The sequence below is a fragment of the Temnothorax longispinosus genome, chromosome 6, assembly GCF_030848805.1.
Source record: "Temnothorax longispinosus isolate EJ_2023e chromosome 6, Tlon_JGU_v1, whole genome shotgun sequence".
Taxonomy (NCBI): domain Eukaryota; kingdom Metazoa; phylum Arthropoda; class Insecta; order Hymenoptera; family Formicidae; genus Temnothorax; species Temnothorax longispinosus.
Genome location: NC_092363.1, coordinates 8,354,827 through 8,378,440, shown reverse-complemented (window position 1 = coordinate 8,378,440; position 23,614 = coordinate 8,354,827). Strand labels below are relative to the sequence as shown.

The following is a 23,614-nucleotide window of genomic DNA, read 5'->3' as shown; positions in this document are numbered from 1 at the left end:
TCACCATCTAATCAGATTCAATTAAGTATCGTTATGAAATCGTTATGATAGGAAAAAGAAAACCGATGGATAAAATATGATCGGTGGAGAAAGATGTACCCTTTGTCTTGACAGATTATTTTGTTGAAGATTACACACACACACGCACACGCACACACACTTGATCCTATTCTCAATCTCATGAAGATTTTCGTGTATGCAGATATTTTTCCATCAATCGGGATTAAATGTAAAAATTGGTTTCCCAATTTTGCTGTTCGTGTAACGAATTATCGATTCGCTCGCAAAGACAAGATAAACTTTGTGTCTGGAAAAAATGTTATTCTGTTCATATATCTATATTAAGCAGTTGCAGAAAAGTCTCTCATGGATGCGTTAAATAGAAAAAAGAATCGAACAACTTTTTAGATATGCACATTGAAAGGTATAATTATCATACTACTATAACGTTTATGATATATATATTTATATATCATACTTTTGAATTCGTTTCTTGCAGCGCACTCTATATGTGTGAAAGGAAGAATTTAATACTGATATAATTAGAAATTATAATTAATAAAGTCAAACGATACCTTTTGAGTATATACATATAATTAGTAGAGTAGTTTCTTACTGCAATATTTTTGTATGATTGTAAAAGAAGTAAATATTTCTCGTTAATATTAATTATGTTTTTTTTATTTTTTACTTATACAGTGTTATTATCAGAGAAAATGATAATAGTAGAATTGTTGGGAGAGAAGCAACGTACTTTGGTGGAGCTTTAGAGTTAGCTAGAAAGACTACTGAACCTGCCGGTGGCATACTAACTTTGTTTAGCTCAACATCTTGGCTGAAAGACGTAGAAATAAGAAATTAATTTTTTCTTGCAATGTACTACAATATGTTATTGCAGTACATACGCAATTCTAATCGTTTTAATTTATCAATGAGTCATTAAACATCGATACTTACTTTTGCTTTATTCCGGAACCTACACTCGCTATTTTAACTTTACCGTTCTTGAATCCCGTTAAGACTTCCGTTAAATCAATCACTTGTTTCTCTTTGTCTGAGAAGTTTATTAATAATGTCACAGCTTCTTCGCTCGTTTTACGTAGAACATACAAAACGGTATTATTTATGACATTAGTAGTCAATGATCCAAGTTTGAGTGCGTTCGATGTATTACGTAGCTGCGTCAGAGCGCGATAAACATGATAGTGAGAGTCATCAATATTTTTTTGTAGTAATAAATTTACATTGATATAATTGTCGTGAACTGGTAACCAAGTTTTAGCCGCTTTACTGAAACCTGTCAATAAAAAATTATCCCCTTGGGATGTTGGGCGAAAAAAATGCTCGAGGGTCAAAAATGCTTGTGAGAGAGAGAGAAACAAGAGTTAATAACATTATAAAAAGGATAATTTCTAGAAATTTTTTGAGTCTCTTGCTGATGAATCTAAATTTGAAGTCACAATTACAAAATTCAAAATAACGAACCAAAGATTTAAAAACTCGTTCAATTTACGTGAAAATTTGTATTAATGATAGCGGTTTCGTAACGCCGCCATTTTTTAATTTAAAATAAAAAATTTTGAACAAACAAATTTCAATTTTAAAAACGAAATTAGCGAAACTTGAAAAACCCTTGAAAATTTTTAAAATGTAAGTTGAACCATATTTTGATTTTTTTGCCCATTATATCGTATTAAATTTGCCGTATTGAATTCTTGAATTTTTATTTAGATAACGAAATTAAAAAATAAAGATAAATTTATAGATAAAGTTATAGAACTTAGCATAATTTGTTATACCTGCATTTGTGGAAAAATTCCATTGATATGGTGTGCGGACGGGATCGCGAGACCGACTTTTGTACTTGTCTTTGCCCGCGTTACACGCTTGAGGATCCTGTGTATCTGTCCAAGATATGTCCATCTTATCAACCATCCCAATTTCTTCGCCGTAGTATGTCACTGCCACGCCTGGCAGTATCATGGCTAACATCGTCATTTGATCGGCCCTTCCGGGGAAACGCGAAGCAGTACGATTGCGATCATGATTGCCCATCTGTGTATGAGTATTTTGACGTTTGATAGACTTCTGCTTGTAAATTGTATATTGTCGCCATTGTATCAATTATTTGTGTTAAAATATACGATCAGAGGCATTAATGCCGGAAGCATCCAATATGACTTAATTCGTAAAAAAACTTCACAATATCCGATTTACCGTTTATATTTTTATTCCCTTATAATAAAAAAATTTAGCTGCTACACGTACTTTGTACTCTGTTAATGATGCAGAAGAAAACGAAAAGAGGGAATTCTTAAATACTATATATATATATATATATATGTACAGAGAGAGAGAAGAGAGAGAGAGAGAGAGAGAGAGAGAGAGAGAGAGAGAGAGAGAGAGAGAGAGAGAGAGAGAGAGAGAGAGAGAGAATATGCGCGGACCGGCAATTAACATACTATCGTATAAATTTAACAACAGCCTTCGTTAAAGCCTAGTAAATTGCGTTATAACGCATTTACATGTATTGATTGTATCACAGAATTATCGCATCCCACCCCTCACCCCCTCCCCCCGCTACTCTTAAAATATCATTTTAAAAAGTGGCGCGATGGAGATGTTTTGAAGAATAATGATTGCCGAGTTATCAGATGGATAATTATGAGATTCGAAAATTATTCGAGATTTTTGTATTATTATTTTGCCGTGTAATGTAAAAAAGTGAAAGTACATAAGAATATGTGGGAAAACGTTATCTTACCACCCAGTTAGCGACACTGTCTTTGGGCATCGCCTTCATCCACTCTTCGATTATTCTTTTAAACGTAGTAGCATTCGAGGCAGCAGTCACATTCATGATAAAATTAAAATTGAAAGGAATGTGGGAGTCGTAGTTGTAGTATTTGATCGTGTTTTCTAATGAAGTGTATGCTTCAGTCATCATTACCTGATATATACAAGAAAATGGGAGGGGAGACATATGCATAATTATTATAGAACACACAAAAGTATTGTAATATAAAATTAACTGTAATTTTCTGAGAATGATATTACGATTACTGAACTAACTAAAGATACCGCACCTTCTCGTCTGTTTTACTGTGAGAAGCATAGTCATCCATAATCTTTCTCCAGCTTCGTACCAAATCGTACGTTTGTGGCTGATCTTTCGTCAATGTATGAATCAAATAATTATGATCATCTTTCGTTACACCCTCTATATTGCTCTCAGGTTCGTCCGAAGTGTAATTTGTTTCGAAAAGATGCGGTACCGCGTCTATGCGAAATCCATCCACGCCTTTTCTCAACCAGTATATGATGATTTCCTGTGCCATCACATAAAAATAAACAAGCCTTTAACGCGCGATTCAACAATTGCCTACTACGAGCACAATATAGGTATGCATTTATATTTTGCATTTGTCTGTAATTAGCGAACTTATTTAGAGGTGCAATCGTTGTACGAAATTTTTATATAGTTAATTCTATTTTACATAATAATAATGTTTACCCTCATCTCCTCTCGCACATCGGGATTAGAGTAATTCAAATCTGGTTGCCTAGAGTGAAATTGATGAAAGTACCATTGATTACGTGTTTTGTTGAATGTCCAAGCCGAACCACCAAACACACTTAACCAATTATTTGGTGGCTGATTGTTACTTTTTCCATCCGCCCATATATAATAATTTTCATATTTGCCGGTACGGTTTAAGCTCATTTGGAACCAATAATGTTCATCAGAAGTATGATTAGGTACTAGATCGAGAATGACCTACAAGTTGAACGTTATATATGTATATTAAATGTTATTAAATATTAACGAAATTTGATATAAAATTACTATTCGGTTGAACTATGGTTCAAAACAAACATTACAAATGCGTTTTATTTTCTCGCTCACCTTTAATCCAATTTCTTTAGCACGTTTTATAAGATTTTCGAAATCCGTCAATGTGCCAAATGCTTCGTCAACATCTTTAAAATCCGAAATATCATATCCGAAGTCTACCATAGGACTTCGATTGATGGGTGATAACCATATCGCTCCTATTCCAGATTCCACAAGGTGATCCAGTTTGCTTGTTATACCTATCATAAACAAAGGTCGGCACGTTAATCAATAATGGTGTAACAAACTTTTTATATTTAACAATATAAAAGATTTGTTATCTCATTATCGAGGTATTTCCAATAATGCAAAGTGTAAACATGCAGTTTTTGAATACATACCGGATATCCCGAAATATTCAAGGATACCCAATAGGATTGCAGCATGAAAGTTCGTGAAAAATTAAATAATAAAAGTGCATGCCATTTTTTCTTATAAAGTAGTTTCTTAAATATAAAGGTTTAAGGTATAACCAATCGTAAAAATATGATAATCTCTAATATGTTTATATAATTATTAGGAGAGGGAAACCGTGTTAATATCTATTGTAATTGTGTGCAAACATTTTTATGGAATTTTTCAATGGAATATTACATTACGTTAGCAAATAAATGTGTTTCAAGACCAGATTTTTGAGGTTTGAAACACACACACACACACACACACAGCGCCATTTTCTGTGTAATATTTATTTAAACTTCTTAGGAATGATATACTATAATAATATTTGGAAAGCTAAAACTATTTGATAACTCTAATATTTAAACATGTAATAACCACTTTGTTTATAGACATATTTTTTTTCTTTAATGTTACAATTAGTAGATTATATCGAAAATACCACAATATGACTGCTAACTTAAAATCTGAAAGCTAACTATGTATTCAAGTTACGAAACTGTTCTCACAATCAAACGATGTGCAATTATGTTAGGTGAGCATACAACAGAGTTATTTTTGTTAATACTTATCACGAAAATCATTATGTGAAGACGAACCATGGATGGCAGATATGTGTAAACATGTAACACGATGCGTCTCAACGCTTGATGAATTGCTGATTCTTTCCATTTTCTCTTACCTTGAAGATCACCCACGCCGTCATTGTCGGAATCCATAAAACTGCGAGGATAAATTTGATAGAAAACTGTATGCCTCCACCATCCTTGGTTCGTAATCTCTCCCGAGATCAGAACAACCGTCAATAGCAGACCTAGGAAGATAACACGGTGTTGCGGTTCGAACATCTTTACAATTATATACGTAGTACGTTTCCCGACGTCGCAATTTATATATATGTACGTGAAGCGGATATGACGTTGGAAAAAAGAACTGGCAAACGCCTTATCGAACGAGCTGGAAAAATCTCACGTGCTCATGATAATCATCAGGTTATTCGAGAGGTAGCATTATCTAGGATATGCTGGTAATGCGAATCGCTGGATAACAATCTACCGTTTCGCGCGAATGAAATTCCGTGAAGTGCGATTCTTCTGAAAGCAGGCAACAAAACGCCAGCTGGAAGAAGATATAATCATCAAATTACTTAAGGATTTTTGTTAGATCTAACAATCTTGACAAATTCATACAAAAACAAAAAGAAAAACATAGGCAAATTAAGAAGAAAAGGACTTAAACACTGCTATACTGTAAAACTATATCTTTACATTGTTCATGCATTTTTAATGGTGTATCGTTTATAGTGTACAATTAATTCCTTTCTGATTTTGGCTTCTGAAATTGGCTTTAAACTTGTTATAGAAATATCTTGTTTTTTTTTTGCGCATAATAACAACAACGGTAATTTTATTTTATTTGTCCACTTAGATTTTTTCTATGAGAAAATTTAATTACAGTTTCAATTATCGGTCCGTTTATTGGAAATTGAAAAATTCAATCTTTTGCTCTTTTAATTAAATCGCGGACAGTTTTTCCTTAAGAAAAGATTAAAGCTTAATTACTGTATAAGTATTTGAAGTTTAATTATACTGAAGAAAGGGAGAATATATTTTAATTATACGCACTTTTAAGACAAGGTGTGATACATACACCAATATGACGAAATCTTGAAAATTCCATGCCGCACGGTAATCTTTTGTTTACGATATTGCGTGTTTATCTTTTGTTTACATAATTATAAGTTGTGTGACACATAGATAATCATAGACGATTGAGGTTTTTTCATGCCCTGACGTTTATCACGTTGCGAAAACATTTTTTAACATAGGTACTGCTTTTTATTAATTGAATACACACGCACTATTAAACACTATTATTCAAAATAATTTAATTGTTGCTCTCGCCAACATAATTGATATTTTATTAATTTTTTATTAGTACACAAGTGATAATTCACGTTTATTGATTAAATTTGATATTATAGAAGTATAACGATGTTCTAATATAACAATGTTCCGGGAAAAATTTAAAAAAATATAGTGCGTTATATTTTAGTAAATAAGATTGTATAAATTATGCGAAAAGTAACGTTTTTAAAAAAATTTATATCAACAATTTCAGAGATTTTACGAAGGTAAAAGTTATAGATATATTATAACTTATTTAGAGATAATTATGTTGTAAATTTTGCAGAAAGTAATTACAATTTAGATCTTAATTTAACAGTATTGCACATTGATAAATTGACGAATAATGCTTATTCGAAATATAGTTTTTATGAGAAATTAAATCTAAATCTAAAGAAATCGAGGTAAACATGCGGGAAAATAAAAGCAGATTGAGATTCGATATGGCTCATTGTCAGCAACATTATAGATTTTTAATTAACCGAATATTATAAATAAATCGGATTACAATTGATACATATATATGAATAGAGGTTGCAATTCCTCTATAATGGATTTTGTGAGGATTAATTGTATAATTAATAATACGCAATTTATATGTAATCGATATTTAGACATTTATATAACAAATTTTATGTCAATGTCGATCTGAATAATGATCATGCCAATTATATCTTATTACATCTTATTATGATGTCGCAACTGACAATTGCTTTTAACTTGGGATTCAAAAGCGGCAGATTTTCTCTTGCGCGGGAATTCATGATATGGAATTCTCTTTGTGAAATAATGATCGATTTAGGGACAGTCCCAGGTACATTACATGTCCTAAGGATTCCAGTGATGGATATAGACGAATATAGGTAATTCAGCTGTCGGGAATGGGTATCGGCAAATGTTGCGGAAAGCGGAACGGGAGATTAAATTCTCAATTTATACCCTTTAGGGGACTAATGCAGATAGAATTAGCCCCTAAGGATTCGTATTAGTTGGGAATGATCCCCGCGTGATACACATATACATATACAAACGATAAGTGTACAGGCAAAAGTAAACCGTACACGCAGCCTAAGTAGTGATGTAAAAAAATATATAATCTTACTTTTTTGAAACTTTAATTTTATTTTATTTGGAGATTTAACCACATGTAGCATAATCAAAAAATTTATTACATATATTGTATCATATACATATAAGCTACACTATTATATATGTATATATATACATAAATATATAGAAATATATGATAATTGCAAATTTATATTACTTGAAACATTTAACGTTAACATGTCTTATTTTTCTAACGTAATCATTTATTACCTCCTTTAATACTTTACTGTTATTTGAGCAATTATCTATGCTGTTACTTATGAGCGTAGCATTATTTCTCGCAGATGAATCCGATTAATAAGATAAATATGGAACATCTTAATAAGAACTTAATAAAATAAATAAAACAGCAGCGTAAAACACGGATATAAAAAATGACCGTAAAGGGTAATTCCACCTTTTTGTCTGAAGTACAATACTATAGAAATTACTTTAAGAAAAATAACGCCTCGTTCGAATATTCATTTCCATGGTTTTTCCTAGTTTTACGTAGTACTGGTATATATCACAGCTCCTGATGCAGGAATTTTTAAGGTGCGAACATCTTTGATAATATTCCTAAAAAAAAAAAAAAAAATTTGAACACATGAGCACACATTTGAGATAAGGAGATAATCAAGAGATGGCATATAACGCGCCTCTTACGCTTTAATACCATATTACACATAAGATGTATTTTATTTTATAGCGCGCGTAATTAGCGTGCTACATTAGCGAATAAAAAAATATGCTTACCCAATAAGATGATGAGCATTCGTTGTGGCATAATAAACGTTTAATTGATTTGATACGTGGACAAGCGTTGATAAGTCAACAATTTTCTCTTCATTTGCAAAGTTTACCACTACGTAAACCGATTGCTCCTCATCCGCTTTCCTGTAATAACAAGCACACAATGATTTTATTATTAAAGTTCAGTTTTAAGTGCTACGTTATCTCGCCAAGAAAATTAAACATTAAAAATATACAGATACTAGCACACACTAGTAAAAAGATCAAATATATTTTTAAATATACAAGGTGTTTCAGAATTGCACGGCACTATTTTAGGGAAATATTTTTTAGGTCAAAATGAACAAAAAACATTTATATAAACTATTAGTAAGATATTAAAGAGTAAAGATTATGTTTAACAGTAAAACATTTAAAGTATGTTTTCGAAGTGGCCGCTGTTTTGTTGAATGCAGCATTCAGCACGATGTATCCATGTATTTCTCTGGCACGTCTTATGGATTATTCCTGATAGCTGCTGCAGCTTCCATTATGCGATTTCTTATGCTTAATTCTTCTTGCGTGCCAATAGGTCTACACTCTACAATAAACTAAAGACTATCCAAAATAGTCTAACGTCATTAGACTATTTTCTATGGGGGTTGGATAAAGTCTTTAGTTTATTGTAGATTTATTGGCACGTAAGAAGAATTCAACAAAGCGGCGCGGCTGCCACTTCGAAAACATACATTAAATAAGTTTGGGACATATGTTTATATAATCTTTTTTATTCATTTTGACCTAAAAAATATTTTCTAAAAATAATGCCGTGCAATTCTGAAACACCCTGTATGATAAAAACGCGCTCAAATAATATTACTAGAGAATAACTGTAATAACTGCATGCTTTTTTGTTATATTATATATATATACCATATCCTACCTGGTAAAAGCGAGAACATCATCGCCCAATAATTTCGTGGTTAAGGTTCCACGTTTAACCGCAGGCCATTTTCGCAGAGCAGAAACCGCTTTATATAGAGCGTAGTAGGAGTTGTTCTGTTTCTTTTGCGCGGCTAAATTAAGTGTCACGTAGTTTTTATTAACTGGTAGCCACGTTTTTGGATTCGTGGAGAATCCTAAAATTTTATAATTGAAATAAATCTCAGATTTCTTATCAAACAAGTCCTCTAATTATGTATATCGCTTTCACATAATTATACTTTTAATATTATGGTATATGATGGTATGATATTATAGTTTCAATAAAATGTAATACCTTTTTGATACTACAAATGACAAATCCAAACTGACAGCGATAGGATGTTATAATACGATCGATAAGCAACCTGTTTCATTAACAGTTTTTCACCCACTTTCTTTCGTAATCTCAAAATGTGACGTATGACCTGACAAACGTGTCGTGTTGATTCTTAATATGTGGGCCATGACACGAGTCTGACATTGAAAGCGTGCTACGTTCGATATGAACCAGTTTTTACGGTGTGATCAGTTATACTAAATAGAAATGGAATTTCTTACTATTTATTAAAAAGTCAATAGTTTGATCAATTTTTTGAGAAGAAATCTATTTGCTTTGCAAACGTTATAGCGAAGTGATATTTAACTTGGTCGATATTTTAAAAAAGTCGATAATAACATTAAATATTCCTATTTTAAAATTATTAATAAACTTGCAAAAAATATGTAACAAGCTTCATATACATTGTTTTATCAATGATTCAAATATTCTATTAATTGTTGACCAACAAAAGATAGCTTGAAATTTTTTTCAGTCAGTTTAATTTTGACTTAAACTGCTTCTGTGAATTTTTTAAATTAGTTTCGACAGATAATGATCAGCTTAAATTGCGTTTCAGCTTAAATTGTGGACCTAACTGATAGATTGACACAGCGATTTTAGAAGGTGCTGGGGGGGGGGGTGGAGAGGGGAGATAAACTCGTACCAGCCGAAGTGGTGTCGTCCCATTGGAACGGTGTCCTTGCGGGATCCCGAGACGCTTTCTCGTAACCATCTCTGCCGGCATTGCAACCTTGCGGATCTTTGGTGTCTTCCCATGAGATCCACGTGTCCTCCATGCCGATTTCTTCGCCGTTATAAGTTACACCCACTCCCGGAAGCAATAAAGTTATCATAGTTATAGCTTCCGCTCGTTGCTGTCCATAACGAGAGACTAATCGCGATTTGTCATGATTTCCAGCCTGCGGAAAGAATATAATTTTGTGAAACTACATTATCGACTTTATTATAAATCTTAAAAGTAGAATCTTAAAAGAGGTCACAAGATGCGTATATGTATATATATGTGTATAATAGCGCATCTCGAATTGCAATGTATATTTAAAAAAGAAGGCATATTGCATAATATGCTAAAAAAAATGTCGCGCCTTTAATCACAAGCGACATTTAGAGATTGATTCTTTCTAGATTCGAAAGACACGTTTCTCTCGACTTACCACCCAGTTGGCAGTTCCTCTTAAAACAGGCATGTTTACCATCCATCTGTCGATCAATCTCTTGAAATCAGTTGCTTTAGAATCTTGATTCGTTTCGGCAACAAAACCAAAATTAAAGGGAAAATGTGCGCCGTACACATAATACTTCATCGTCATCGTCATGTTTGCATAAGCCTCCATCATCATAACTCTTTCCGAATATTCATCTGTCACTTCTCGCCATCCTTTGACTATTTCGTAGGTGCGCGGCAGATCCTTGGTGTATATCTTATGCGTGTAGCCATAGTCCTCGGGATTTGGATTACCCGTAAGTGGTTCGTCCAAGAATCTGACGTCCTCGCACAAATGTGGTATCGCGTCCACCCGAAAGCCGTCCACCCCCTTGTCGAGCCAAAATCTCATGACATCCTGAGGGCAGGAGTAGAGAGCACGAGATATATGCTTGAGTGAACCATCTATATGCATATACCTTCCCGATCTATACGAGTATGTATTTTCAAGTGGATTAAACTACTAGGCTACATACAGTATTTCTCATTAAAGGCGTGCATTCGATCGAAGTAATAGTTTGCATACAAAAACTATGTGTGTGTGAGATAATTTGATTAATTATTTTGCTATGTTTTATACAAAATCAAATCGTTAATTCATGCATATTAGGAAATGGATAAATTTACAAATAGTATACTGTAACATAGTTACAGTAATGCCTTGATTATATGTACAATATATGTATATATATATATATATATATATATATATATATATATATATAGTGTGATTAATTACTTAACTCGAGTGATTATTTTGTATCAAATGTAATTTTCTATCAGGTTGAATTAATAAGAAACATAAAAAAGGGAAAATAGGTGTCGCTACAAAATGTTGTTAATTAAATTGAACAAGTCATTCCCGGTTAGCTAATATCTTTGCTTACAAAAATAAATACGGGTTTACAAAAAAGAATGAGTTGCTGCAGTTGCTTCTCAGTTCCATTTGGCTTTATATTATGAATGTAGCATGTTCCGAGACGAGAAAATTTTGTGACATAAGGGATTTGAAGGGGAATTGAGGCTGCGATAAGAGGAAGCACTTGCCTTGTTGCGGAACAATTTTGCGAAAGAAAAGAAATTGAATAAATCCTCGACATCTGTCATGCACGAGCAAATATACGGAGTATACTGACAAAAAATTTTTGTTACCTAAATAATAAAATAAACGAAAGACACATTTTACACGACTTGGGATTTCGCCAAATTTTTAAGGCCAATTCAAAAATGATTGCAGATTGCGTCACGCGAGTTTACCGCGCTATTCACTGCGCGATAGTTTGTTCAATCCGGATTTTATTGCGTGTACCAGCGTACTTAACAACTTTTGATATTACGCTACCGCTGGGTATTTCACCATTTCACTGTTCCTCAAATTACAGGCCCAGGATTTGATCGTAGAACATGAATGCAAAACTGCTTGCAAAACTTTCATGTACTATATAATTTTTGTAACGTAAAAAGAAGAAGAAATAACGCGTGTTATAACGGCTACGGGAAAACTTGACCTTTAGTCTTTAATTAAGTACAAGTACGATGTGCAAATAATTTGTTTGAAAGTTGTTATTCCAGCTCGGCGAACTTTTGTTTGTTAAATTGATCGTAATTATCTCGCTTCACGCCCGCTGGACATTTGTTACTTGTTACCGTACAGTCGGATGATCATTATCGATCATCATCTTCCTCGTGAAATCGCATTAGTGTGCATTGGTCGCGTGATATTTTAAGTGTCCACACCTTTGGAAAAATTGGCAAATTGTACGTCCGTTTCCTGATTCATTCCGCGAGCATAATTTTACGCTCATCGCGTTCGCGCAACGAGCAGCTAATTACTAATTACATCCGCTTCTCGGTCCGCGACAACGCGATCAGAGAAAACACTTGCCTGTCGTAATTTTACGTATATTTCAACAGACCTTGATTTATCCGCGTCCGCGAGTTAATTACCCTTAGTGTGAAAAAAAAACAAATGCGGCGTGTTGCACGATAGATGCGGTAGATGCATGACGCGCCCGTGTCATGTGTCGTGTATCGTATCGTCGTCGATCGTTTTTTATCGCGGTCACGCGTGATTTTTCTGAAACGTCAATAATTTCGAGCAAATTGCCGAGAGAGCCGAGAGAAGGATAGAACGGTGTTTGCTTTTTGTTTCGCAAACGCGGAACGAAATAAAGAACGGAAAATTTGTCGCGCGCATGGCAATGATGACGGAAAAAGCGATGTCCTTGCATGATGTATACAGGCCGGATTTATTTTCACCCCTATAGTGACATAGACGACACGCTGTAGGCTGTAGGAGCGACAGATTACAATCCGTCGCCCCTACGCAGCTTTGCTGTTGTGCTGTTAACTACTGTATCGCTGGTTACCCAAGACAACACGAGATAACAAGATAATCCGTTATCAGTTTTGATTCAAGTTCTGATCGAGACAATTGGATATTTCATTATCGGTAATTTTTTTTTTCATATCGAGCTGCACGTGGACTACTTATCGGGGGAATTTTTCCTCAAAATTATTAAATATGAAAGTTGTTTGGCTGACAAGTCGTGTTTTAACAATAAGTATAATCGAAAATTATCGCACCGCGATCTTTAGCGTTCGTTTGATTCGTACTATATGAGACCTATGAGAATATATAATTGTAAGTTTGCAAAATTTATTATATTAATATAAAATTATAACTTTAAATTAAAACCAGCTTGTTTATCAAAATAAGGAGTAGAATGAGAGGAACATTGAGCCAAACTCAATTACGATAGTTATTTCGTACTTCTATATACCTTCATTGCGTTCACTACGTTCTCGTTTTCAAAGTTGAGATCGGGCTGCTCCGGTGCGAATTGATGGAGATAATACGCTTGTCGTTCTTCACGCCAGGTCCATGCTGATCCACGGAACACACTCACCTATACGTGCAGATAATCATTCCATTTTAATTATTCCGTATTCGTATTACGTTCGATTATGCATTTAAAGCAACATTACAGATATAAAATGTCAAGTATGTTGTAGATATTCGAAAGAAGGTTGCGTTTATACTAGCTGGGGGTTAGGATGTTGGCAGCATTGCTCAGTTTGGATGACTTATTTTATGTTGCAAGTAAACGTGCCTACGTGTGTGTATTACACAATACTGATGATAATTTCGAAATTGACGAAACACTTGGTGCATACAAAAATTTGTAATTGCGATGATGGATCTCTGGTACCTATACGTATCTTCGATATGTCGAACAATGGAGTAAATTTTTAAGATGTTACGCATCATTTAATACTTACATCGACGCTTGATGACAAATAAAAAATAGAGAAAGATTTTCGTCTCATCGATTATTATCGCAGTTGAGACGACATTTAACCTTTATTGAAAATAATGTGTAATTTACAGATGTTAGGTCAACTTTTTTCTAAATTGTCTCTACTGTAATAATTGATAAGAAGACATGATTGAGAGATCAATTATATATCTCTATAATCTGACCTCAAATGTTTCTGCTAGTGTAATATATAAATCTTTTAACGTTTATTAACATATAATTACATCATACATTAACAAAACTCGAATATATCTGTTCGAACGTGAAATTCGGATAGCTGCAAGATCACTCATGCACTTTGATGATAATGCGAATCGATAATGCGAATCGATAATGCATCGTGCGATATTTGATTGACACCATAGGCTTTTAAAATTATTACAAACATCCTTTAATGTTAAGTCCCCTAATTGTTTATATCACACCGCGAGATAGAGAATTAATAATGAAAGCTGCCTTAATTCCATTCAGAGAGCCCAAAAGAGGATACTTGAAATTTGAATCGACATAACTCGCGTATTTGGACTTGGATTAATTTACCGACTTTAACAACATCGTCCATTCACGAAGCACAACTCTCGCGTCGTCAGTCTCCGTTGTCCTCAGTCATGTTACGGACGTAGCTTCGGGTGTTACCTTAATTACTTACCCAATTATTCGGCACCGTAACTGTTCCATTCGGCAGCATCTTGCCTTTATGCCATACGTAATAGTCGGTGTAAGGTTCTATGCTTTGTAAACTTTTTTGGAACCATTCGTGTTGGTCCGACGAGTGATTAGGAACAAAATCCATGATAATTTTCATTGACGCGTTATGCACGGCCTTTGTGAGCGCCTCGAAATCCTTCATAGTTCCAAACGTCTCGTCGATGTTGACAAAATCGGAAATATCATAGCCAAAATCGACCATTGGGCTCGGATAAATCGGAGATAACCAGAAAGCATCGACATTCGACTCGGTGAAATGTTCCAATTTGCTCATAATACCTGTATGCAAAAACTTTTGAATTATATTGTATTTACAAAATATTTCTCTGCTAGTCTTTTAATGTGTGATTAAATAAATAGAAAACGTTTAATTTTCCGAACGTATTTAACTTTTTCTTACAAATGTTTTGTAATCGATTTAAATTGCCAAGGTATAAGTCAATATAAAATATGAAAAATTTACAACAAATAATTAATTTATTTAGAAATATCCAAAGAGGAGGGGAGGGGGGAAGAATTGATACGTTGAGTCAAAGATTTTTTTTAATCGATTCCATATTTAACAAAGAATTTGTTGTTGAAAGTAAAAGCTGTAAACTTCTAAGATATCTAAATTTTTTAAACATTTTTTTAAACATCTAATAACGTAACTGTAATAACGATATCTCTATAACTAAGCGCGAAGGAGAGAATACGATAAAATTTATTCACACTTATTGTTTATTTTTTTAAATGCTATTTTATCTTATTATTTAGATTTAGAATGACATATTTTTACTTTATATATAATTGTATTTTGCTCTATATTATCTCTATATTATGGAAATTATAATAAACTTTTCTAGGATTTTATTGCAAATGAAAAAACATACCCTTAAGATCCCCGATACCATCACCATCACTATCCTTGAAGCTTCTGGGATAAATTTGATAAAGAGACATTGATTGCCACCATTCTGGACTAGATTCACTATATCCGAGATTGGACGATAGTAGTATCGTACAAAGTGTTATTACACCTTTGTTATTCATCCTCGTTAGATCTTAAAAATGAATTATAAATAATTATTCATGCATGCGGTAACGTCAATAAATATATGTATATAATAGTATTTGCATAGAGGATTATTCTACAAGTAAATAGCATCTCAATCGTAGTTTATTTCAAAAACGGTAAGAGACAAAAGATGGAAAAGTTTAGACTCATTGGAGACGTTAGGCTTATTGGAGATATTGTAAAACAAATTTAATATAATTGTTAATTTTAAAAAGTTAATTTTAAAAGTAACCAGTGACTTGATTAATGACTAAAATTTTATTTGTTAAACAGATAGATTTGAATTGTTCTTTTTAGTGCCACAAAAAATATAATATCTTTAATAATGAATTACATGTCTTTAAATATTAATAGTTCTTGAGCTCAGTTGTCGATTATAATGTTTGATGAAACTCTTTTATACTTATATTGCTAAAAACAAAATGTAATCTGCAGATTTATTTCAGAAACATTTGACCAAAAAACGTAAATAAAACCTGAAAACTTTTTGACTCAGATATACTTTCTCTAACCTATTTATACAAGCATTATCTATAAACTCAAGTTAGATGGAAATTGCAAACATGGCAACATATGTATATATATTATATGTATATATATATATATATAATATCTAGCAAATACAACTTTGCGATGTATTATGTAAGCTGCGAGACATCTGTACAAACAGTTGTTTCGCTACATCTTAACAATCCCAAAATAACAAATTGATCATTTATTTATCAAAATTAAATCGAATTACACAAAATTATTACGATAAGTTTGACAATGTTTTAAATATATATTTTCTAATTTTTTAAAAGTGAAATAAATTATATAATATCGCTCAAATATTAGGAGACATCTCGTGCCTTTTATTATCGTTCTAACATTGATTCGTCTTGTATATATCTTGAGATACCTCGATGTAACAACAACATAATTTTTGTTATTGTATTTTCTATTATATAAAGTGTGTAAAATGGTAAGTAGCAATGAAATTGTTTCTACAAATTACGCAACTTACTAACAATTTATCGGCACAAATGCTTAGGTACGGACTAATAGAGACTTCTCGGACACTTATATATGATCTACTGTTGTAGAGTAAACGAATCTTTCCTCTTTTATAGCCGCATTATGTAATTACGGTCGAGTAGGGTTTCATGCACACAACGCAATGATTTCTGCGCAGAGTACATTAATATATGTCTAATCGCGAGATATATATGTATATATATATATATATCTTTAGCGGAATTTTTTATCTAACTCCTTCAAGATAAAAAAAGTCATCAGTGCTACAACAACTAAAGCAGTGTCTCTCAAAATGATAGAACGCAAAAATTAATTGACTAACAATATATACATATATACGCGCGCGTACGCAGGCTTTCCTACTTTAAATCCATTAACTTTCCATGAAAGATTTTCTGGGCAATTTACAAGTGGCTGTTTTTTAATAAAGTCGATTCTTTTAAATACGTTGAAGAATCCATCATCAAAATTTAAAGCACAGATTTTTCATTTATGCAAATTTAATTATTATATATTCTTGTGTATATACATCTAGGTGTTTTTTAATATAAAAAACAGACATTTAATTCATAAACTATCATTTAAATTTAGAGAAATGTTGTCTTTTTTATTTTTGAAGAAATTTTGCGAATTACTATTTGAGAAACACTGGCGTAGAGAAATAATGATGTAGATGTTTTATATTTCCGGTGAAATTAAAGAGATTTATTATACTGGTGATGACATCAATTTGATAGCTACTAATTAATTAATATCACATAAGTGATATTATATCAATAAGGTAAATTATATAGATTTATTTTAAATGGAAACTATTTTTTTATATAGATTTAATCATATTTACAATTGAACTAAAATTAATAAGTGTAGATATTATAATATATACTTTACTTTGATAAATAAACTTGGTTTTCGATACAAACTGTTTTTATAAATTCTACGGATTTGTGCAACTAAGCTTGTTTATTTGCCAAAATAATATCTCGAAATGTGCAGGTAAGAGATGATATCAAAATTGATGCGATTAGATGCGAGGTGCGATTAAATTTTAGTGATGTAAATAACAGTTTGCGATAAATTTTATATGGAACATTATATCGATCAGTATATAGACATACAATATGATAACATAATAAAAGAAATTTTACTAAAAATTAATTTCAATAATATTAACTTTGATCAAGAAAAATTTAATCAGCGATAATATTTAAAAGATATAACACGTTATATAAGCGATTATTGTTGACAATATTATATCATACAGGATGTAATATTGAAGAACTTACTGATAAGAAGATTATAGAAACGATATATTTATATCAAAGATTAATATTCAATTTTAAATTTACGTATTACTAAAATGTATGTAATATCTGAATAGTTATGTAAATATCTATCTCTATTCTTTCGCCCAGTCTTCATACAACGTTTACATAAAAGAAAGATATTTGTTAATTAGTAGGTATATTTTATATCTATAATTTTATTTTTTCTGAGACAATATTACTTTATCAATTAAATCAAAACTACTTACGTCATTATATCTACTTAGTTTTATTATATCTTTTTTTTAGATGGCATTTTACACGTTTTTAGCATATTGTCTATAAAGATTATATTATCAAGAGACACGGTAGTGTCACGCGCAGCGCGAGATAATAACTTACGTCAAAGAGAAAATTATGCTATATATTTCTATAAACAGAATAGTTGTAATTTGTTATAACTTTTGCTAGTTATAATACCAGTTGTCTTTAATATAACCAATTTTATTTTTTATCTGAAAATTTTAATGTATGTAATATGCATGTGGAAGATAAAATACAGAATCTTTCCTCTTTGTCGTTAGCGGACATGGTTAATAGAGAGTTTTAAACAAAAATTCAATTTGTGACCTAAAAACATTAGCGCGATTGCGCAACGTTAGCCTCCGAAAAATGCTTCCCAAGTTTATTTAGTTCAGTATTAATATAGATAAAAAATGTACCGCGTTGTATTATATGTTATAATATATGTTAATCGGACAATGAAAACAATAAGGTTATAGAGTTACTATATAAAAAAGAGGTATCTGAATTGATTTAAAAGAAATATAAAACTCGTTTGAGTTATTTTTTGCCGCTAACTGCAGAAAATTTGATGCATTTCGACAAACGTGATTGAAAATATTTAAAATAAAGATAAATTATAATTATTTAAATCTGTAAATTATTTGGTTTTTATTTTCTATACATAATATAAAACAAAAATTATCTGAGTTTTTATTTGAGAGAGAGAGAGAGAGAGAGAGAGTGTGTGTGTGTGTGTGTGTGTGTGTGTGTGTGTGTGTGTGTGTGTGTGTGTGTGTGTGTGTGTGTGTGTGTGTGTGTGTGTGTGTGTGTGTGTGTGTGTGTGTGTGTGTGTGTGTGTGTGTGTGTGTGTGTGTGTGTGTGTGTGTGTGTGTGTGTGTGATATTATTTCCTTTTTATAGGATTATATACGATTCAGACTGAATACGCATGACAGCATGCGTATATACGTATAACAAATTTTATTTAATCGAAAAGATATTACGCATAAATTCGCGATTAACGGCATATGTAACGATATTTATTTCGACAGTCTAATAAAAAATGACGTTAAGAGACTGCAATGACTGCATGATTCAGAGATGCAAATATTGTACATACATACTACGCATGTCGAGCGTAGCTCGTTCTCGGAGGTAAGACTGAATTTCACATATGCCATAGCCATCATTACCCGCCATGCTGTAGATGTAGACAAGCACAAAACGCATAATCGCCTGCATATGTCTGGTTTGCATCCAGCGGCTGCGATTGGAAATCAGATTTCCTGAATGTCGCTATATTTAGTGTGGCGCGCGGCGCGGCGCGGCAGTATAATCTCCACGAGCGTTACGTCGCTGACGTCGCTCGCTGCACTGCGAACGACGAAAGGAATGGAAAACGAGACAATAAAACACGGGTAAAGTTCGGTGAAGCGAATCACATTCAAGTTAAAGTCTTTACCATGCAGACATAAAGTCTTAAGAGTATATTCTAATAAAAAGTTTTTGATAATCAATGATCCAGATATGCAGCGCATCTTTTCGGGTTGTATGCTTGTAATATGTGCGTGCATACACAGAATGCTATCATTTTTTTAAACTGCAAATCACGCGATTTTACTATTCTTTTAATCTTTTGCGTTTTATTCTTTGAGAAAGCGAAAAGCAAATCTCAAGTTTTCGCGAGTTTTTGTATGTATGTACAATTCCGTTCGATTCCGATCACGTTTCGCAGCTAAACTTGACGAGATAAAATCTCAGCAACTTGAGAAATTCAATAAAATCGATAAGCCAACAAATCCTGCCTGACAACTCACAAATTTTTACTAGAGTTTATACATAATAATCAAAGTTATATAAGTATACAGAGTAATGTGTTTTAGTTAATATAAAAACCTTCAGATCGGACCATAAGAGTACCTTACGATTTTTCGACATTAATAAAGAATTGCCGCGGATAATAATATCTTCATTTCTCTCGTTTTGTAACATTAATAACGATCTAAATTAATTGAATTAAAATGTTAAATTGTTGACAGCTCAGACTTACCCTGATGTGCGTGTCAAACGTGATATATTTTAGCCTGATATTTCAGACGTGCAAATTTTTACTCGCTATTAGTATGCGAATTAAGGTCTAACTTGTTAATAGCAATTGATTGCGTTTTGTTTTTTCAATAAAATTTCAACCTAGGATTTTTTCTGCGGGCAATAGATATTGGAGGGGGATTTTCTGTCTTATCTCTCTCATTCGCCTTTAGTGCATTCGCTATTATTAATTTTTCAATGAAATTAGGCGCATAGTTCAGTATTCACCGTTTTATAACATCGAAATAGCTTTTACCTTTACAGCCTGATTTTAATACAGGTCTTTAATAAGGCGAATTTTTATTTTGAGATATATTTTTCGGAAAGCTTCTTATACACGCACAAGAAGGACGACCTTAAATCAGGGATATGTTTCTGATGTTCTCTTCAACGTATGAAAATCGAATCGGTATTAGAAAAGAGAGATCTTTTCATCTTTCCTGTCACGCAAGTAAGTTATATCGGAATGAGATAAGCTTTCCCAGAGAGAGAGAGAGAGAGAGAGAGAGAGAGAGAGAGAAATAATATGATGTTTTGCATTGTTGTATTAATATACAGAAATATTTAAAATTTTGAGTCGGTCATTATGCGAATGCAATTTCACATTCAAGTTTATTTCATCGACGTGCGATTTTATGAGAGGATTATTTAATGACGATATTCTGTTTTTAGAATATTGAGATTGAAGAAATTCTCTAGACTAACATGAAAGATAGTTAGGACGAGCCATGGATAATTTGTTTTTATAACAATGAATGAAATATACATACATGATTTCATATTCAGAAATATATACATGATTTTTTTCCATCAAAAGTTTTTTATGTTTATGTCAATTATATATATCGCCATATTCTTGCAAGAAAAATGTTTAAATTGTCATTAAAAATACAGGATACAATTTTTGTTAATCGCAGAATACCTAAACGGTTGATCAAAAATTTATACATAAATCCCATATTTTGTATCAAGAAGGTTACTATACTTTAATTATAATTATCAAATAGCTTGCATATATAGATATCTAAAACACAACACGGGACTTAATTACATACTTATATTTATAAGTAATATAAAATACAAAATAATCTATGAGTTATTCATCGATCTTAACACGTACCTATATCTCGAGTCTCTTTTGCCATTAATGAAACGCCTCATTGACGCCAGGAAGACGTACTCGGCACTTTGAGCCAATAAGAAGATAACAAGGAACTTGTCCAAGTTAATTTTCGAGCTATTGCGAGACGATTACTCTATACGTCACTAATTACGTATGTATGTATGGTCAAGACAAAGCGAATCGATTATCTTGCAAACCTTGTCTGAAGGGGCATGAATTGGATCTCGCTCAAGACTTGATGATGATCACGGGATTTAATTATTACATCGCTAATTTCTAGGTATACGTGTTTAAATCCACCATTATATAAAGTATAGTTATATCTTGCATTAACTATACTACATATGTATATTAATATTATTTGTGTAGCCTATAATAGTATGGACGTTATCGTGATATTTACAATTAATTTATAGAACACCATCAAAGGCTAAAAAATTAACTGTAATAATATTCTTGCACAAGTATTAAAAGGTCAAAATAAGTTTTTACGAAATTGTTTCTGATTGCTCTTATATGTACCTATATATATCACCTGCTTTTCAATGTGTTCATTTGCGTAATTCGTAAAATCCACGAAAAGAGTTGATAGGAATTTGATCAGAACTCGTTCTATTTGGTTTTATCGATCATCAGTGTTTGTTATTTAATTGAATTTTGTCGCGTAAGCGCACTTATTAAAAATAAGATGACAAAGAGAGAAGAAGAAGAAAAAGAAGAAGGGAGAGAGAGAACAGAAGAGCGAGATAAGGTTCTTGGCCACATAATTCGGGCAACACTCCGGTTTGTTGCCCGAGAAACGAAGTCGTATCAACTCTTACATTTTTAATCACATTTATCTCGACATTTATTCAGGAGTCACCAACGTTTTGCCGACAACCATTATGGCGCTATAGACAGATAACGCTATAGACAGATATTATTAAAAATAATATCTATATACCTATATATAATTATTTCACTTATTGAACTAATAAAATTTTGTTAGAATCTCAAATTGTCTTAATATATTTTATATTGATTATTGTATGACGTTGTTTGGTCAATAAATTTTATGGTTTGAACTTTTATGGAATATTTACATGAACGGACTTATTGTTAGCCGATAGCATTACGATGATCTAATAACTAATTGCGTTTTAATAACTAATAACTAATTGATATTTATTATTAGATCAATCTGTTTCTGATACGACACACAATAGTAAGATAACAATGCATAACGAGTGATCATCAGAGATTTGTATACTCGATGACATCTCATGAATCGTGTCTGTGTTAAACATTTCTCAACCGCTTATTTTGTGATAATTAGCTTTTATATTTTACAACACAGCGGCGATTCTTTATATTTTATGGATATCTAAATTAATTGCTGAGTCTATATTTGACTCGCGGTAAGCTCTACAAGCGTCAGATATGCAATCAATCGAAGCATATAGGAGCGTGGAAAAGAGAAAGCGTACATTCGGTAAAAACAAAAATATAATTTTAAAAAAGACGCAGATATGAATTGTATTCTGCAGTACACTAAATGCATACATTTCATCATTGCTTTGCAGTTTCATGTATTATTCAAGCAAAATGCAATAATTCACGTATGTTCACGTCTGTTTGCTTATCCGCTTACAGTGAATAATTTCATAACCCACTATGGTACCGTCACATCAATGCACTCGGCATTTGAAGGTGTTTTTGAAAAGAGAAGGGGGAGAGGGAGAGAGAGAGAGAGAGAGAGGGGAGGGAAGAAAGAGAGAGTGAGTAATAGGATTTCGCAACATTATTATCCAAAAATATGCATCTTACAGCCCGTTGCAATGAAAAAACGTAATGGTAATTCCGAGATTTTACGCCCAAATTTCAACGAAATTCCGTTTATTTTATAATACGTACACCCCGTGCGTTCTCTGCGTAATGTAACCTTGTCGAAATAAATCTATTGTTGCAGTCATGTACGTAGCGCGATTCTGAGAGGTTCTCTAATTTACAAAGATAAATAATATTTTAGCTACAAATTAAAATGGGGGTATTGTTTTTTTTATCGTTTAAACTTAATTATTTTACTTTATTGTCTTATTGAGAAAACATTCGTAAAATATTTACCAGGCAGGTTTTATGCAGAATGTGGAGGAATAAATTAGAAATAATGAGTCATTTGTTTCACAGAACATAGAGCGTATAATTGTTTTGATATAAAATTTT

General features: G+C 32.3%; 3 protein-coding genes across 12 annotated transcripts in view; 1 reads left to right on the top strand and 2 right to left on the bottom strand.

Moving 5' to 3' along the window:
- LOC139814052 (dual specificity calcium/calmodulin-dependent 3',5'-cyclic nucleotide phosphodiesterase 1) overlaps positions 1 to 23,614 on the top strand; it is a 100,289-nt gene that overhangs the window by 57,236 nt on the left and 19,439 nt on the right. The window lies entirely within an intron of this gene.
- On the bottom strand, positions 660 to 5,167 carry LOC139814647 (alpha glucosidase 2). The gene is made up of 8 exons (XM_071781074.1): positions 4,977 to 5,167; positions 3,908 to 4,095; positions 3,515 to 3,778; positions 3,087 to 3,329; positions 2,765 to 2,950; positions 1,800 to 2,055; positions 958 to 1,297; positions 660 to 835 (listed from the first exon to the last, which is right to left on the bottom strand). Exons 1-8 carry the CDS (start codon positions 5,140 to 5,142, stop codon positions 688 to 690), a joined length of 1,791 nt encoding a protein of 596 aa, XP_071637175.1. The 5' UTR covers positions 5,143 to 5,167; the 3' UTR covers positions 660 to 687.
- Positions 6,650 to 16,799, bottom strand: Hbg3 (alpha-glucosidase). 2 transcript variants are annotated; one of them, XM_071780840.1, is made up of 9 exons: positions 16,642 to 16,799; positions 15,451 to 15,621; positions 14,520 to 14,857; positions 13,334 to 13,459; positions 10,501 to 10,908; positions 9,990 to 10,245; positions 8,966 to 9,161; positions 8,047 to 8,187; positions 6,650 to 7,869 (listed from the first exon to the last, which is right to left on the bottom strand). In XM_071780840.1, the coding sequence occupies exons 2-9, from the start codon at positions 15,608 to 15,610 to the stop codon at positions 7,797 to 7,799; spliced, it is 1,698 nt and encodes a 565-aa protein (XP_071636941.1). In that variant the 5' UTR covers positions 15,611 to 15,621; positions 16,642 to 16,799; the 3' UTR covers positions 6,650 to 7,796. The 2 variants fall into 2 exon arrangements, with proteins under 2 accessions (XP_071636941.1, XP_071636942.1); XM_071780841.1 differs by having other exon boundaries at positions 16,646 to 16,799.

What these genes read in the sequence shown, in the direction of transcription:
- LOC139814647 (XM_071781074.1), bottom strand. Translation starts at nt 5,142, where the DNA reads ATGTTCGAACCGCAACACCGTGTTATCTTCCTAGGTCTGCTATTGACG. An exon ending in ATGTGCGAGAGGAGATGAGG is followed by an intron (nt 3,330 to 3,514) that starts GTAAACATTATT and finishes GTGATGGCACAG; the next exon opens with GAAATCATCATATACTGGTT. An exon ending in GGTTCCGGAATAAAGCAAAA is followed by an intron (nt 836 to 957) that starts GTAAGTATCGAT and finishes TACGTCTTTCAG; the next exon opens with CCAAGATGTTGAGCTAAACA.
- Hbg3 (XM_071780840.1), bottom strand. Translation starts at nt 15,610, where the DNA reads ATGAATAACAAAGGTGTAATAACACTTTGTACGATACTACTATCGTCC. An exon ending in TGGTATCGGGGATCTTAAGG is followed by an intron (nt 14,858 to 15,450) that starts GTATGTTTTTTC and finishes TTTTGCATACAG; the next exon opens with GTATTATGAGCAAATTGGAA. An exon ending in AATGCTCATCATCTTATTGG is followed by an intron (nt 7,870 to 8,046) that starts GTAAGCATATTT and finishes TTTTTTTTTTAG; the next exon opens with GAATATTATCAAAGATGTTC.